The 17,771-nt window shown below is 38.5% G+C and overlaps 1 protein-coding gene across 1 annotated transcript in view; it reads right to left on the reverse strand.

Annotated features, from left to right (window-relative positions):
- Nucleotides 1–17,771, reverse strand: part of CACNA2D4 (calcium voltage-gated channel auxiliary subunit alpha2delta 4) — a 140,779-nt gene that overhangs the window by 100,561 nt on the left and 22,447 nt on the right. The window contains exons 4-6 of the mRNA XM_073222757.1: nucleotides 15,169–15,228; nucleotides 13,621–13,783; nucleotides 13,084–13,215 (exon numbers count right to left, since the gene is read on the reverse strand). Of these exons, the coding sequence (XP_073078858.1) occupies nucleotides 13,084–13,215; nucleotides 13,621–13,783; nucleotides 15,169–15,228 (355 nt within the window). The remainder of the gene's footprint in view (nucleotides 1–13,083; nucleotides 13,216–13,620; nucleotides 13,784–15,168; nucleotides 15,229–17,771) is intronic.

Here is a 17,771-nt window from a genome sequence, read left to right on the forward strand (position 1 = left end):
TTAAAAGCAAAGAAACAGAAAAAGACATTTCATGCAAATGCAAACAAAAGGAAAGCTGGGGTAACAATAGTTACATCAGAAAAAATAGACTTTAAAACAAAGATTGTAGGAAAAGACAAAGGTATTATATAAAAATAAAGGGTTCATTCCAAGAATAGGATATAACACTTGTAAATATCTATGCACCCTATATAGGGATATCTAAATCCATAAAACAAATATTAACAGGCCTAAAGGGAGAAATTGGCAGCAATATAGCAATATTAGGGGACTTCAACACTTAACTTATGTCAATCAATCATCCAGGCATCCAGATTAAAAAATCAATAAGAAAGCATTGGCTGTAAATGATATATTAGAGCAGATAGACTTAATAGATATATACAGATCACTGCACCCAAAAACAGCAGAATTCACATTCTTTTCTAATGCAAATGGGACATTCTCCAGGATAGATCACATACAAAGCCAAAATTCAAATCTCAATAAATTTAAGAAGATAGAAATCCTATCAAGCATCTTTTCTGACCATACCACTATGAAACTAGAATCAATTACAAGAAAAAATTGGAAAAAACACAAACACATGGAGGCTAAACAACATAATACTAAACAACCAATGGGTCAACAAAGCAATCAAAAAGCACATCAATGACCCAGGAATTCCACTTCTAGGAATTTACCGTAAGAATGCAGCACTCCAGTTTGAAAAAGACAGATGCACCCCTATGTTTATTGCTGCACTATTTACAATAGTCAAGATATGGAAGCAACCTAAATATCCATCAGTAGATGAATAGATAAAGAAGATGTGGTACATATACACAATGGAATATTACTCAGTCATAAGAAAAAAACAGATCCTACCATTTGCAACAACATGGATGGAGCTAGAGGGTATTATGCTCAGTGAAATAAGCCAGGTGGAGAAACACAAGTACCAAATGATTTCACTCATATGTGGAGTATAAGAACAAAGGAAAACTGAAGGAACAAAACAGCAGCAGAATCACAGAACCCAAGAATGGACTAATAGTTACCGAAGGGAAAGGGACTGGGGAGGATGGGTGGGAAGGGAGGGATAAGGGCAGGGAAAAAGAAAGGGGGCATTATGATTAGCATGTATAGTGTGTGGGGGCATGGGGAGGGCTGTGCAACACAGAGAAGACAAGTAGTGATTTTACAGCATGTTACTACACAGATGGACAGTGACTATGAAGGAGTATGTGTGGGGGGGGACTTAGTGAAGGGGGGAACCTAGTAAACATAATGTTCTTCATGTAATTGTAGATTAATGATAACAAAAAAAAAAGCAAATCAAACAATACCTGGAGACTAGTGAACATGGAAACACATGGCACAAGATCTATGGGACACAGAAATAGCAGCTCTAAAAAGGAAGTTTATAGTGATCTAGGCATACCTTGGGAAACAAAAATCTGAAGCAAACAATCTAACCTTACATGTGAAGCAATTAGGAAAACAAGAACAAATAAAGACCTAAGTTAGTAGAAGGAAGAAAATAATAAAGATCATATTGGAAATAAATGAAATAGAGACTAAGAAAATGATAGAATGGAATAGATCAATGGAATTAAAAGCTGGTTCTTTGAAAAGAAAAACTGATAAACTTTTAGCCAGACTCATCAAGAAAAAAAGAGAGGGCCCAAATTAATAAAATCAGAAATGACAAAGAAGTTACAAGTGATACCATAGAAGTACATAAGATCATAAGAGACTACTACAAACAATTATATGCCAACAAATGATCAACTAGAAAAATGGATAAATTTCTAGAAATATGCAATCTTCCAAGATTGAGTCAAGAAGAAATAGAAATCTGAACAGACCAATATCACTACTGGTAATCAAACTGAATCAGCAATGAAAAAAAAAATCGCCCAATAAGCAAAACCCAATACCAGATAGTTTCACAGGAGAATTCTACCAAACATTTAAAGAAGAGTAAATACATCTCCTCAAACTATCCAAAAAATTGAAGAGGAAGGAATGTTTCCAAACTTATTCTATGAGGCCAACATTACCCTGATACAAAAATTATACAAAAACACTACAAAAAAAAAGAAAATTATAGGCCAATATCTGTGATGAGCATAGGTGCAAAGATCCTCAACAAAATATTAGCAAACTGTTTTCAACAATACTTTAAAAGGATCATATATCATGATCAAGTGGGATTTATTCCAGGGACGCAAGGATGGTTCCATATCTGCAAATCAACCAACGTTATACACCACATTAGTGAAAAGAAGGATAAAAATCATACGCTCATCTCAGAAAACACATTTGATAAAATTCAGTATCCATTTATGAATAAAAATTCTCCACAAAATGGGTATAGAGGAAACATACATCAACACAATAAAGGCTATATCAGATAAACTCATAGCTAACATCATACTCAATGGTGAAAACCTGAAAGCTTTTTCTTTAAGATGGGGAAAAAGACAGGGATGCCCACCGTTGTCACTTTTATTTGACATTGTACTGGAAGTCCTAGCCACACAACCAGACAGGAAAAAAGCAATAAAAAGCATCCAGTTTGGAAAGCACACTGTCACAAGTTGAAGATGTCATAATACTGTCTATAGAAAATCCTAAAGACTCCACAAAAAATCCATTAGAACTACTGAATTCACTTACTAATAAATGAGTCAGTAAAGTTGAATGAACTACCAGAAAGAGAAATTAAGAAAACAATCCTATTTAAAATTGCATCAAAAGAATAAAATACCTCAGAATAAATTTAACCAAGGAGGTGAAAGGTGTGTACTCTGAAAACTATAACACATTGATGAGAGAAATTGAAGATGACACAAATAAATGGAAAGATACACTGTGCTTATGGATTGAAAGAACTGGTATTTGTTAAAATGTCTATAGTACCCAAAGATATCTACAGATTCAATGCAATCCATATTAAAGTGCCAACTACATTGTTCACAGAACTAGAAGAAATAATCCTAAAATTTTTATGGAACCACAAAAGACCCCAAATAGTAAAAGCAATCTTTAGAAAAAGAACAAGCTGGAGGTATCATTCTCCTTGATTTCAAATTATACTACAAGGCTATAGTAATCAAAACGGTATGGAATTGGCACAAAAACAGATACAGATAATGGAAGAGAAGAGAGAGCCAAGAAATCAACCCACACTTATGTGGTCAATTAATCTATGACAAAGGAGGCAAGATATACAGTGGGGAAAACAGTGGGGTCTCTTCAGTAAGTGGTGTTGGGAAAACTGGACAACTACATTCAAAGAATGAAACTGAACCACCGTCTAACACCACACACATAAACATACTCTAAATGGATTAAAGATTTAAATATAAGTTTGGAAACCATAAAAATCCTAGAAGAGATAATAGGCAGCAAGCTCTTAGACATCAGTCTTAGTGATATTTTCTTGGATCTGTCTCCTCAGGCAAGGGCAAAAAAAGCAAAAATTAACTAAAAGGACATCACCAAACTTTGCACAGTGAAGAAAATCAGCAACAAAACAAAAAGGTAGGCTACTGATACACTGTGAACAATGTATCTGATAATGGGTTGATATCCAAAATACATAGGGAATTCATAAAATTCAACACCAAAAAAACAAACAATCCAATTAAAAACTGGGTAGAGGACCTGAACAGACATTTTTTCTCAAGAAGCCATACCAATGGCCAACAGGTGCATGAAAAGATGCTCAACTAGGGAAATGTAAATCAAAATCACAATGAGATATCACCTCACACCAATCAGAATGGTATGTATAAAAAAGACAAAAAATAACAAACATTTTGGCAAGGATGTGGAGAAAAGAAAACACTAGTACACTGTTGGTGGGAATGTAAATTGATGCAGCCACTAAGGAAGACAGTGTGTTGATTTCTCAAAAAAATAAAGATAAAAATACCATATGACCCAGTAGTTCCTTTTCTGGAAATTTACCTTAAGCAACCAAACTCACTAATCAAAGAGATATATGCTCTTCTATGTTTATTACAGAATTATTTTCAATAGTCAGGATATGGAAGCAACCTACATGTCCATTGATAGATGAATGGATAAAGAAGATGTGATATATATATAGGATGGAATATTACTCAGCCATAAAAAGAAAGAAATCTTGCCATTGTGACAACATGAATGGACATAGAGGGTATCATGGTAAGTGAATAAGTCAGAGAAAGACAAATACTATGTGATTTCATTTATATGTGGAGTCTAAAAAACAAATGAACAAACAAACAGGAACAGTCTCGTAGATGCCGAGAACACACTGATGATTGACAGAGGGGAATGGGTTGGGGACATAGGCAAAAAGGTGGAAGGGTATATGAGGTACTAACTTCCAATTATAAAATAAGTCATGGGGATGTAATGTACAGCACAGGAATATAGTCAATAAGATTATCATAACTGTGTGGTGGCAGATGGGAACTAGAGCTACTAAGGTGATCATTCACCATGTATATAAATGTTGAATCACTATGTTGTACACCTGAAACCAATACAATATGGTATGTCAACTTGACTTCAATTTAAAAATGGTTAAGATGGAAAGTTTTATATGTATTTTACAATTAAAAAATAAAAAAACACTACCAGCCAAACTTTGTGAGATGTTACAAAAGTGGTGTTTCTAGGGGTAAGATATAGCTGTAAATGCTTGTTTTTGAGACAAAGAGAGGCTAAAAATTAAAGGTAAATGTCCAATTTAATAAGAAAGGAGAAAGCATAAATCCAAAGAGAGGGAAAAGAGAAGATAAGGCTGAAATAGGAGAAATAGAAAACAAAGGCATGGAGAGCAGTCAACAAGGACAAGGTGAGATGGAAAGACCTACAAAATAGAGAAGCCAGTAGCAGACTGGCAGAGAAAAGAGCGAATAATGCTATCGCAACAAGGAGACATAATTACAGGCTCAGCAGAGATTAAAAGGATAATAGGAGAATAATAGCTTCATGGAAACAGATTTGAAAAATCAGATGAAGTGGGTGTATTCTTAGAAAAACTATTTTCCCAAATTAAGAAGAATAGAAAGTCATATTAGTCTTGAAAAATTAAATAAATTGGAGTAGTAATTTAAAATCTGTCCATAAAGAAAACATCATGTCTATTTGGTTTTATAGATGAATTCTATCGACCTTTCAAGGAGATCATTCTAATCTTACTTAAGTACTTCCAGAAACCAGAAAATGAACAAATACTTTCTAATTTATTCTATGAAACTAATATTATTGAAAACCAGACAAGGACTGCACAATAAAAGAAATTACAAGACCATTTCATTTATAAGTATAGATGCAAAAATCCTAAAAACAAAACATTAGTAAATTAGCTCCACAAGGCAGAAGACTAATTTACTATAATCAAGTTAGGTTTTCATGGGAACTCAAAGGTGAGGTAACATTAGAAATTCATAGATGATTAGGCAAAAGTCATAACAGACATTTCACAAAAGAAATACATACAGAAAGTTACATGTAAAGAGATGCTCAGCCTCACCAATGATCAGGGAAATACCATTTCATTCTAAAAAATTATTGTAAAATAATTTTAAAGTTTAACAAAACCTAGAGTTTGAGAAAATTGGGTCAATAGGATCTCTTAGATGTTGCTGGTGAGAATATAACTGGTATAAGCATTTTGGAAAACATTCTGGTATTTTCTTGTCATAGTTGAACAGTCACATACTTTAGGACCTAGCAATTTTACTCCTAGGTATGTGCCCAAGAAAAACTCTTTGTTATATGTTTCTGGAGACATGTATAAGAATAATCATAGCAACATTGTTCATTAAAGTAAAATGCAAAGAAGAAAAACAAAAAAAACTGAAAACAACCCAGACAGGATCGGAAGGATGGATAAACTGATATATTGACCCCAAAGAACATAATAATACAGGAGCAAAAATAACGAAGTGTAGCTATATGGACACCCCAGATGAACCTTAGTATAATATTAAATGAAAAAGCAAGTTCTAAAATATAAGAAATATAAATATATAAGAAACTGGTTTTAGAAATTCCCCAAACAAGCAAAACAAAACAACATATTGTTTAAGCAGATGTGTGTGTGTGCGTAAATAAGTACGAGATAAAACTAAATAACTAAACAGCCAGATAGTCCAAATAGAGTGATAAGTTCAAAATCCAAGAGAGCAGTTACCTTGTCAGTGGTGGGAGGCTTTGTGGGGAAGTAGAGGGTCAGAGGGCAGCATAGAGGAGGAGCACATAGGCAGATCAAAGTTTGGTAATATTCTAGTTTTTGTGTTGGTGATGTATATACAGGCATTCATTATGGCATAAATACAATTAAAAATAAATAAACAGGACGGAATTAAAGATGGTGGCATGAGAGGAGAGACAGAGGCTTCCTCCTAAAACTGGATACAATTAGAAAATTTAACTGGTGCAACTAATCTTGAGAGAGCAACAGGAAAGAGGACAGCGTCAGACTGCATACACCTGGAGAAAAGAGCAGACCTCACCTAATGGGGCACCAGTACTGCTCCCCTGTGACCCCCGACATTGCTTCAGGGGTGGAGCAGCTCCAGAATAGAGCTTCTGGACACTAGAGGGCTCCATATACAAACACGAAATGCCAAAGGAACCTTGTTCAGAGTAAAATTATTAATACAACTCCCGAGAAAGATTTAAATGATACGGACTTTGTGACTCTTCCTGAAAGGGAGTTCAAAATAAAAATCATCAACATTCTAATGGAGGTACGGAAAGACATCCAAGAACTCAGGAATGAATTCAGGTTAGAGATCCAATCATTGAAGAGCACGATGGAGGGTATTAAAAGCAGGTTGGATATGGTGGAGGAGACAATAAATGAAATAGAAACTAGAGAAGAGGAATACAAAGAAGCTGAGGCACAGAGAGAAAAAAGGATCTCTAAAAATGAAAGAATATTGAGAGAACTGTGTGACCAATCCAAGCAGAACAATATTCGTATTATAGGGATACCAGAAGAAGAAGAAGAGAGAGAGAAAGGGAAAGAAAGTGCCTTTGAGGAGGCAGTTGCTGAAAACTTCCCCAATCTGGGGAAGGAGATAGTCTCTCAGACCATGGAGATCCACAGGTCTCCCAACACAAGGGACCCAAGGAAGATAACACCAAGACACATAGTAATTAAAATGGGAAAGATCAAGGATAAGGACAGACTGTGAAAAGCAGCCAGAGGCAGAAATAAGATCACATACAAAGGATCTTTGTATCCCATCAGGCTAACATCACACTTCTAGGCAGAAACTTTACAGGCCAGAAGGGAGTGGCATGATGTATTTAATGCCATGAAGCAGAAGGGCCTGGAACCAAGATTACTTTATCTGGCAAGATTATCATTTAAATTTGAAGGAGGGATTAAACAATTTCCAGATAAGCAAAAGCTGAGAGAGTTTACCTCCCACAAACCATCTCTGCAGTCTATTTTGAAGGGACTGCTATAGATGGAAGTGTTCCTAGGGTTGGAAAGCTGTCACCAGAGGTAGTGAAACCACGGTAGGGAGGGTGGAGCAGCTGATTGGGAGGCAAATGCAAAATTAAATTGACTATTCCAGAAGTCAATCAAGGGATAGACAAAAAGTACAGAATTTGATACCTAATATACGAAGAATGAAGGAGGAAGAAAAAGGAGGAGAAACAGAAAAGAACCTTTAGATTGTGTTTGTAACAGCATACTAAGTGAGTTAAGTTAGGCTTTTAGATAGTAAGGAAGGTTACCTGGAACCTTTGGTAACCATGAATCTAAAGCCTGAAATGGCAATAAGTACATACCTATCAATAATTACCCTAAATGTAAATGGACTGAATGCACCAATCAAAAGACATAGAGTCACTGAATAGATAAAAAAACAAGACCCATCTCTATGCTGCTTACAAGAGACTCACCTGAACTCAAAGACATGCACCGACTAAAGGTCAAGGGATGGAAAAAGATATTCCATGCAAACAACAGGGAGAAAAAAGCAGGTGTTGTAGTACTAGTATCAGACAAAATAGACTTCAAAACAAGGAAAGTAATAAGAAATAAAGAAGGACATTACATAATTATAAAGGGCTCAGTCCAACAAGAGGATATAACCATTATAAACATAAATGCACCCAATGCAGGAGCACCAACATATGTGAAACAAATACTAACAGAACTAAAGGAGAAAATAAAATGGAATGCATTCATTTTAGGAGACTTCAACACACCATTCACTCCAAAGGACAGATCCACCAGACAGAAAATAAGTAAGGACACAGAGGCACTGAACAACACACTAGAACAGATGGACCTAACAGAGATCTATAGAACTCTACACCCAAAAGCAACAGGATACACATTCTTCTCAAGTGCACATGGAATATTCTCCAGAATAGACCACATACTAGGCCACAAAAAGAGCCTCAGTAAATTCAAAAAGATTCAAATTCTACCAACCAACATTTCTTATCACAAAGGTATAAAACTAGAAATAAATTGTACAAAGAAAGCAAAAAGGCTCACAAACACATGGAGGCTTAACAACATGCTTCTAAATAGTCAATGGATCAACAACCAAATTAAAATGGAGATCCAGCAGTATATGGAAATAAATGACAACAACAACACAAAGCCCCAACTTCTGTGGGACGCAGTGAAAGCAGTCTTAAGAGGAAAGTATATAGGAATCCAGGCATATTTAAAGAAGGAAGAACAATCCCAAATGAATAGTCTAAAGTCAAAATTATCAAAATTGGGAAGAGAAGAACAAATGAGGCCTAAGGTCAGCAGAAGGAGGGACATAATAAAGATCAAAGAAGAAATATACAAAATTGAGAAGAATGAAACAACAGAAAAAATCAATGAAACCAAGAGCGGGTTCTTCAAGAAAATAAACAAAATAGATAGGCCTCTGGCCACACTTATTAAGAGAAAAAGAGAATCAACACACATCAACAGATTCAGAAACGAGAAAGGAAAAATCATGACGGACCCCACAGAAATACAAAGAATTATTAGAGAATATTTTGAAAACCTATATGCTAAGAAGCTGGAAAACCTAGAAGAAATGGACAACTTCCTAAAAAAATACAATCTTCCAAAATAGACCAAGGAAGAAACACAAAATCTAAACAAACCAATTACCAGCAAAGAAATTGAAGTGGAAATCAAAAACTACCCAAGAAAAATACCCCTGGGCCAGATGGATTTACCTCGGAATTTTATCAGACATACAGAAAAGATATAATACCCGTTCTCCTTGAAGTTTTCCAAAAAATAGAAGAGGAGGGAATACTTCCAAATTCATTCTATGAAGCCAACATCACCCTAATACCAAAATCAGGCAAAGACCCCACCAAAAAAGAAAACTACAGACCAATATCCCTGATGAACGTAGATGCAAAAATACTCAATAAAATATTAGCAAACCGAATTCAAAAATATATCAAAAGGATCATACACCACGACCAAGTGGGATTCATCCCAGGGATGCAAGGATGGTACAACATTCAAAAATCCATCAACATCATCCACCACATCAACAAAAAGAAAAACAAAAACCACATGATCATCTCCATAGATGCTGAAAAAGCATTCGACAAAATTCAACATCCATTCATGATAAAAACTCTCAGCAAAACGGGTATAGAGGTTAAGTACCTCAACATAATAAAAGGCCATATATGATAAACCCACAGCTAACATCATACTGAACAGAGAGAGGCTGAAAGCTTTTCCTCTGAGATCAGGAACAAGACAGGGATGCCCACTCTCCCCACTGTTATTCAACATAGTACTGGAGGTCCTAGCCATGGCAATCAGACAAAACAAAGAAATACAAGGAATCCAGATTGGTAAAGAAGAAGTTAAACTATCACTATTTGCAGATGACATGATATTGTACATAAAAAACCCTCCAAACTTCACTCCAAAACTACTAGAACTGATATCAGAATATAGCAAAGTTGCAGGATATAAAATTAATGCACAGAAATCTGCAGCTTTCCTATACACTAACAATGAACCAATAGAAAGAAAAATCACGAAAACAATTCCATTCACAATTGCATCAAAAAGAATAAAATATCTAGGAATAAACCTAACCAAGGAAGTGAAAGACCTATACCCTGAAAACTATAAGACACTCTTAAAAGAAATTAAAGAGGACCCTAACAAATGAAAACTTATCCCATGCTCTTGGCTAGGAAGAATTAATATTCAAAATGGCCATCCTGCCCAAAGCAATATACAGATTTGATGCAATCCCTATCAAATTACCAACAACATTCTTCAACGAACTGGAACAAATAGTTAAAAAATTCATATGGACACACAAAAGACCATGAATAGCCAAAGCAATCCTGAGAAAGAAGAATAAAGTGGGGGGGATCTCACTCCCCAACTTCAAGCTCTACTACAAGGCCATAGTAATCAAGACAATTTGGTACTGGCACAAGAACAGAGCCATAGACCAGTGGAACAGATTAGAGACTCCAGACATTAACCCAAACATATATGGTCAATTAATAAACAATAAAGGAGCCATGGACATACAACCTCTTCAACAGATGGTACTGGCAAATGACAACCTCTTCAACAGATGGTACTGGCAAAACTGGACAGCTACATGTAAGAGAATGAAACTGGATCACTGTCTAACCCCACACAGAAAAGTAAATTCGAAATGGATCAAAGACCTGAATGTAAGTCATGAAACCATAAAACTCTTAGGAAAAAACATAGGCAAAAATCTCTTGGACATAAACATGAGCAACTTCTTCACGAACATATCTCCCTGGGCAAGGAAAACAAAAGCAAAAATGAACAAGTGGGACTACATCAAGCTGAAAAGCTTCTGTACAGCAAACAACACCATCAATAGAATAAAAAGGTATCCTACAGTATGGGAGAATATATTTGTAAATAACAGATCCGATAAAGGCTTGACATCCAAAAAATATGAAGAGCTCACACACCTCAACAAACAAAAAGCAAATAATCCAATTAAAAAATGGGCATAGGAGCTGAACACAGTTCTCCAAAGAAGAAATTCAGATGGCCAACAGACAAATGAAAAGATGCTCCACATCGTTAATTATCAGAGAAATGCAAATTAAAACCACAATGAGATATCACCTCACACCAGTAAGGATGGCTACCATCCAAAAGACAAACAACAACAAATGTTGCCAAGGTTGTGGAGAAAGGGAACCCTCCTACACTGCTGGTGGGAATGTAAATTAGTTCAACGATTGTGGAAAGCAGTATGGAGGTTCCTCAAAATAGACATACCATTTGACCCAGGAATTCCACTTCTAGGAATTTACCCTAAGAATGCAGCAGCCCAGTTTGAAAAAGACAGATGCACCCTTATGTTTATTGCAGCACTATTTACAATAGCCAAGAAATGGAAGCAACCTAAGTGTCCATCAGTAGATGAATGGATAAAGAAGAGGTGGTACATATACACAATGGAATATTATTCAGTCATAAGAAGAAAACAAATCCTACAATTTGCAACAACATGGACGGAGCTAGAGGGTATTATGCTCTGTGAAATAAGCTAAGCAGAGAAAGACAAATACCAAATGATTTCACTCATCTGTGGAGTATAAGAACAAAGAAAAAACTGAAGGAACAAAACAGCAGCAGACTCACAGAACCCAAGAATGGACTAACAGTTACCAAAGGGAAAGAGACTGGGGAGAATGGGAGGGTAGGGAGGGATAAGGGTGGGGAAGAAGAAAGGGGGTAATTATGATTAGCATGTATAATGTGGGGGTGGGGGAAAGGGGAGGGCTGTGCAACACAGAGAAGACAAGTAGTGATTCTACAACATCTTACTACGCTGATGGACAGTGACTGTAATGGGGTTTGTGGGGGGGACTTGGGGTAGGGGAGAGCCTAGTAAACATAATGTTCTTCATGTAATTGTAGATTAATGATAACAAAATATTTAAAAAGTAGAAAATAAATAAACAAACAAACAAATAAATAAATAAACGTGGGCATGCATGGCTCCATGGGGATAGTGCACCATGATGAAGGATTATGGCGACCCCATAACTCTGCCCAAGGGCTGAAATGCATCTGCAAGTGTGGGTGTGGGTGTGAGAAACAGCCCCTCTTTAGGACTGATGGGCTCCCATCTGGACTGTGACCTTTGCACGCAGGTGACATCTCTGGAAGCCCTGATGTGACAGGGATATTCACAGGAGTCCCACCCTGGAAAACACTTGAGGGACAGTGAGTTGTCTTCAAGAATTGAAAGGCCACTTCATGTTAGGGGGTGAACTTGTTTATCAAGGCCCCAGAGAACAGGAAACGAACCGCACTAGGTGTGGGTTCAGGCTGAGAAACAAGGCACATGCTGACAATCAGAGCGCATGAGCTCTAAAGTCCCTCTGCACTCCTAGAGAGGGACTGGCTTTGCAGGCTGGGGACACAGTGCGGTCCTCAGGACCTTTCTGATTTCCTGTCACAGAAAAACAAGGCAACTTTAAGACTTTCCAGACCCTGTGCTAAAATGTGAAAATGGATTGGAGTGAAATGTGGAGGTGAACTGCCTTAATGGGAAGTAAGAAAAGTTAGAACTCTAAGTTTTGTGGTACACATTTTTGTTTTCTATTTTCTTGCTGGACAAGGGAACTTTCCTCACAGTTAGGGTGGCCACTAATCACTTAGTAACCTATGACATTTCCTACAATGCTGTTGAACATTTCAAGTGAGTATGCCCCATTTCTCCAATAAGGATGTGACTTCAAGATCAAGAATTATTTTATCCTCCATTGCATCTTCCCTAGTGCTTTTCTTAGGACAAGAGTTCAATGTGGGCATTTATTGACTGGCTCTCGTGGTGTTTGATGGTTTCTTTCATTCATTCATTCATTCATTCATTCAATAGCTCTTTATTGAAAATGTGCTTATCTATTGTGCAGAGTGTCAAAGTGTGGGATGAAGGTGCTTTTGGTAGGAGGGCCAAGCTCATTCCTTGAGGGTCTAAGTGCCAGGGTCCTTCTTCAATGCCTCCACTGCCTTATTTCCAGAGAAGAAACCGAAAGCATCACAGAGATCCCTCCCAGTGCCCTTACCTGGAAAGATCCTGAAGAATCCAGCTGAGCTGCCAAAATATTGCCAGGTCAATGTTGGGTCTCTCTGGAAGTTTTCCACAAAAACAGGGTTCAAGGCTTCAGACATGTAGACCCCATTTAAAATATCTGGGCCTGTAGGGTGAGATTATAGAAGGAATGGCAGGGAAATCAGTTAGAAGTGACAGGGACCAATCCCTCACCTGCTGAGTGCATGTGCACACCCCCCCAAACACACACATACACATACACACACTGACATAAACACACACGCAGACAGACACGCGGCTTACATAGGTCACAACTCGCCTCTCCAGCTTCCTTGGAGAACCACACACACACACCCTTTGACTTGGGAGCACTGTTTTCTCCCAGCTCAAGCTTGGGTAGAATGATTTTTCTTTCCCTTTTCAGTAAAGGAAATTGGAGGATCAGTTTACACTCTGCAGAGCTTTTTGAGAACATGGAGGCAGACCGCTGCACCCTGATTGCGGACAAGTGGTGAGAGTGTGCTGGGCGCCGGGTGGGCCCCCACTGTACCTTTGTTGTACACGTTGGTGGGCAGCTGCACCGTGCTCCTGGTGGTGTTCACCCTCAGGTCGCTGAAATGCGCGTTGGCCTCCAGGACAAACGCGGCCCCCAGCTCCACGTAGTTGCCATTCTTGTCCTTCTCATTGATTAGGACCGAGTTGTAATAGTCAAACTGGAATGGGTGGGGGAAAGGGAGCGGGCACAGGAGCCCCACAGAGTGAGAGAGAAAGAGAAAAGGCGGCCATCAGAGGGTTCAGGCCTCAGAGACAGGGCCAGCCAGACTGACAGCGTCTGTGTAAGCAACGTCTGTGGAGAAGGCAGGCAGTGAGGGGCGTGAGGCAGGGGCGAGTGTATCCGGAGCACCGGAATGGATGGCTGACTACTTGTTTTATGTAAGCTGTCCAGATTATTGCTTCAGCTCTCCACTTTGTTTAGGGTGTGTGGACACTGCTAGAGGTGAAGACAGACACAGGCAGACAAAGATTCAAGGAGAGATACAGAGACAGAGGCAGCCCCACCGGCACCACCAATCCTTCCAGGGTGGAAAGGCTCCTAAGAACCCAGAACGGTGAGTTCCTAAGAGAGGAGGCCTCTCTCTTTAGGAAACTGCCCACAGCCTGGGTCTGAGGCAGGGCCTGTGAGTCCTGTGTGCCTCTGAGGAGCCAGAAGTTGGCTCTCTGGCTCTTGCATGCAGCGTTGGAGGGCCCACTCGGGTTGCCACACTGGAGCCATCCCCAGACCCTCTTCCCCCTCCATCCGTGCCAGCTGGTTCAGATCTTGAGCATTCCCCTCAGGCCACCCTTCGCCCTGCCCCATGTCACCAGTGCTGCTGACAGCATGAGCTTCCTAAAGCACAAGTAGGGTTGTGTACCTCCCCTTCTCAAGCCCTACAATATGCACCGTCCATGGCTGAATAAGTGCCAGATTCCTACCTTTTCACAGTCACTTTCTACTTCACAATCCCCTGGACATAAAGGACTGACCCCTGACAATTTCCTTAATCTTGCTTTCTTATTTCAGTGTCTTCCTTTCCCTCAGCCTAGAAACCCTTTCTTGTGCCTTTGCCCGCTCACATCCTCCAAGGCCCAAGGCCCTGCCCTAATGCCGCCTGTCCGCAGGGGCTTCTGAGTTCTTCTCCCCTTCCCTCCACATTCTTGGAACATTGTTTATCTGCTTGCAAGGGCTTGTTACATTGCCTTATACTGGAGTTACTCAGTCTCCCAGCCTCTCAACTTTATCTGTGCTGAGGCTAGAACATTGCAGCTGCATAATAATGTCTATGGGATGACTAGCCTGACACCGATGCCCCCCACGCCCCAGGTCTTGGTAATTATCTTTCCTACCTGGCCCATAAATCCCTCTTAAAAGAATCAATAGCATTTCAGAATCAAATTATTGTAGGTTCATACAAATCCTGTGCACATTAAAAAAAGCACTGGCCTCCCATCTCTCCCCATCCCTCCACTCTGGTACTCAGGGGACCCTGGCCCTTGGTGGGGGTTTGAGGATTAGCCTTTATACCCTCCCAGCAGCAGCTCTGGAAGTAGAAGGACTCACCACCAGAGATTCATTGAATTCATGGTTCAGATCAGCTTCCTCAGCAGCCTCTACCAGATTCTAAGGAACAGGAGCACAAGGGGAGAATGAATGGGCAGAAGGAGGCCAGTCGGTCTTCAATGAGTTCTGCTCCTAAGAATATATAGGAGCTCCATAGCAGCACTGTTCACAATAACCCAAAGGAAAATGCATACTACTAAGTGAAAGCTATCAACCTGAAAAGTCTATAAACTATGATTCCAACTGCATGACGTTATGGGAAAGGCAAAACTGTGGAGACAGTACAAAGATCAGTGGTGGCCAGGGGTTTGTGGGGAAGGAGGCAGAGGCAGGAAACAAAGGATTTTTTAGGTCAGTGAGACTATTCTGTATGACACTATAATGGTGGATACGTGGCATTTATACATTTTTCAAAACCCACAGAATGTACAACACCAAGACTGACCCCTAAAGTAAACTATGGACTTTGAGTGATAATGAAGTGTCATGTATGCTCATTGATTGTAACAAATGTTTCACAGTTGGTAGGGGTTGTTAATAGCTCATGAGGCTGTGTGTTTGTGGGGTCAGGGTGCATATGGGAACTCTCTGTACTTTCTTTGCAATTTTGCTGTGAGCCTAAAAGTGCTATAATAAGTAGTCTACTAAAAATGTGTGTATGTGTATATATATATATGTACATATACATATATACATATTCAATATGTATGTATTCACTCCCTGAAAGGTGGAAACAACTCAAATGTCTGTCAGACAACGAATGGATAAACAAAATGTGCAATATCCATAAAATGGAATATTATTCAGCTGTAAAAAGAACAAAGTTCTGATACATGTTAAAACATGGAGGAACCTTGAAGACATTATGCTAAGTGAGAAACTCCAGAAACAAAACGTCACAGCTTGTATGATTCCATTTATGCGAATATCCAGAACAGGAAAATCCATAGACAGAAAGCAAATTACGGATGCCAGGAGCCAGGGGCAGGGTGAATGGCAGTGATTCCTTAGTGGGCACAGGGTTTGGGGGTGATGTTAAGTTCTGAAACTAGATAGTGATGATAGTTGCACAACATTGCAAAATAAACTGATGCCACTGAATTATATACTTTAAAGTTGTTGAAATGATTAGAATGCTAGCTTTTATGTTATGTGTATTTACCACAATTAAAAAAATAAGAAGGTGAGCATCACAGAGCATCATGGGAAGTAAGGATATTAAAGAAGATGCAGATAGTGGAAAGGCATCCCATGTTCGTAGATGGGAATAATGAATTCTGATGAAATATCCTTACTACCCAAAGTGATCTTTGTACTTTACAATGTAATCCCTACTTCACAATTCCCTGGACATTGCCATTCTTTACAGAAATAGAAAAAATAATCCTAACATTCATTTGGAACCACAAAAGACCTTGAATAGCCAAAGCAATCTTGGGCAAAAAGAACAAAACTGGAGGCATCACATTTGCTGATTTCAAAATATATTATAAACCTACAGTCAACAGCTGGTACTGGCATAAAAACAGACGTATAGACAACAGACTAGAAAGCCCAAAAAATAAATCCATTCATCTATGATCAACAAATCTTTGAGGGTGTCTGGTGAAAAAAAGGCTCTTCAATAAATGGTGTTGGGAAAACTGGATATCCACATACACAAGAATTAAATTGGCCCTTTTTATCTCACACCACATACAAAAACAAAAAATGGATTAAAGACTTAAATGTAAGACCTGACACCATAAAATTACTAGAAGAAAAGATAGGGAAAAGCTTCTTAACACTGGTCCTTTTTGGGAGGGGGATATGACACCAAAAGCACAGGCAACAAAAGCAAAAATAGAAACAGGATTGCATCAAATCAAAAGGCTTCTGCACAGCCAAGTGATTAATCAATAGAGTAAAATGGCAACTTACAGAATGGGAGAAAATACTTGCAAAACATGTATCTGACAAGAGGCTAATATCTAAAATATACAAGGAACCCCTATAACTCAAATGGAAAAAATAATCTGATTCAAAATATGTTTAAAGTACCTGAATAGACATTTCTCCAAAGAAGACATAAATGACGAATAGATGTATGAAAAGGTGCTCAACTTCACAAATCACCAGGGAAATACAAATTGAAACTACAATGAGTTATCACCTCACACCTGTTAGAATGGCCTGGGGGGTCAGGGAGCATATGGGAACTCTAATAAAAAAAGATTGCAAGTGTTGGTGAGGATGTGGAGAAAAAGGAACCCTCATGCACTATTGTTGGGAATGTTAAGTTGGTGCCACCATATGGAAGACAATATGGAGATTCTCTGAAAAATTAAAAATAGAACTAACACAGCAATCCCACTTCTGGGTATATATCCAAAAAAATGAAGTCAGGATCTCAAAAAGATATCTGCATGCCCATGTTCATTGAAGTATTATTCACAATAATCAAGATATGGAAACAACTGCTGGTCAACAGCTGAATGGATAAAGAAAATGTGAGCTATACCACTATGTGTGTGTGTGTGTATGATAGAATAATATTCAGCCTTTAAAAACACAGAAATCCTTCCATTTGCAACAGCATGGATGAATCTGGAAGACATTATGCT

Source organism: Manis javanica, chromosome 15 (assembly GCF_040802235.1).
Source record: "Manis javanica isolate MJ-LG chromosome 15, MJ_LKY, whole genome shotgun sequence".
NCBI classification, from domain to species: Eukaryota; Metazoa; Chordata; class Mammalia; order Pholidota; family Manidae; genus Manis; species Manis javanica.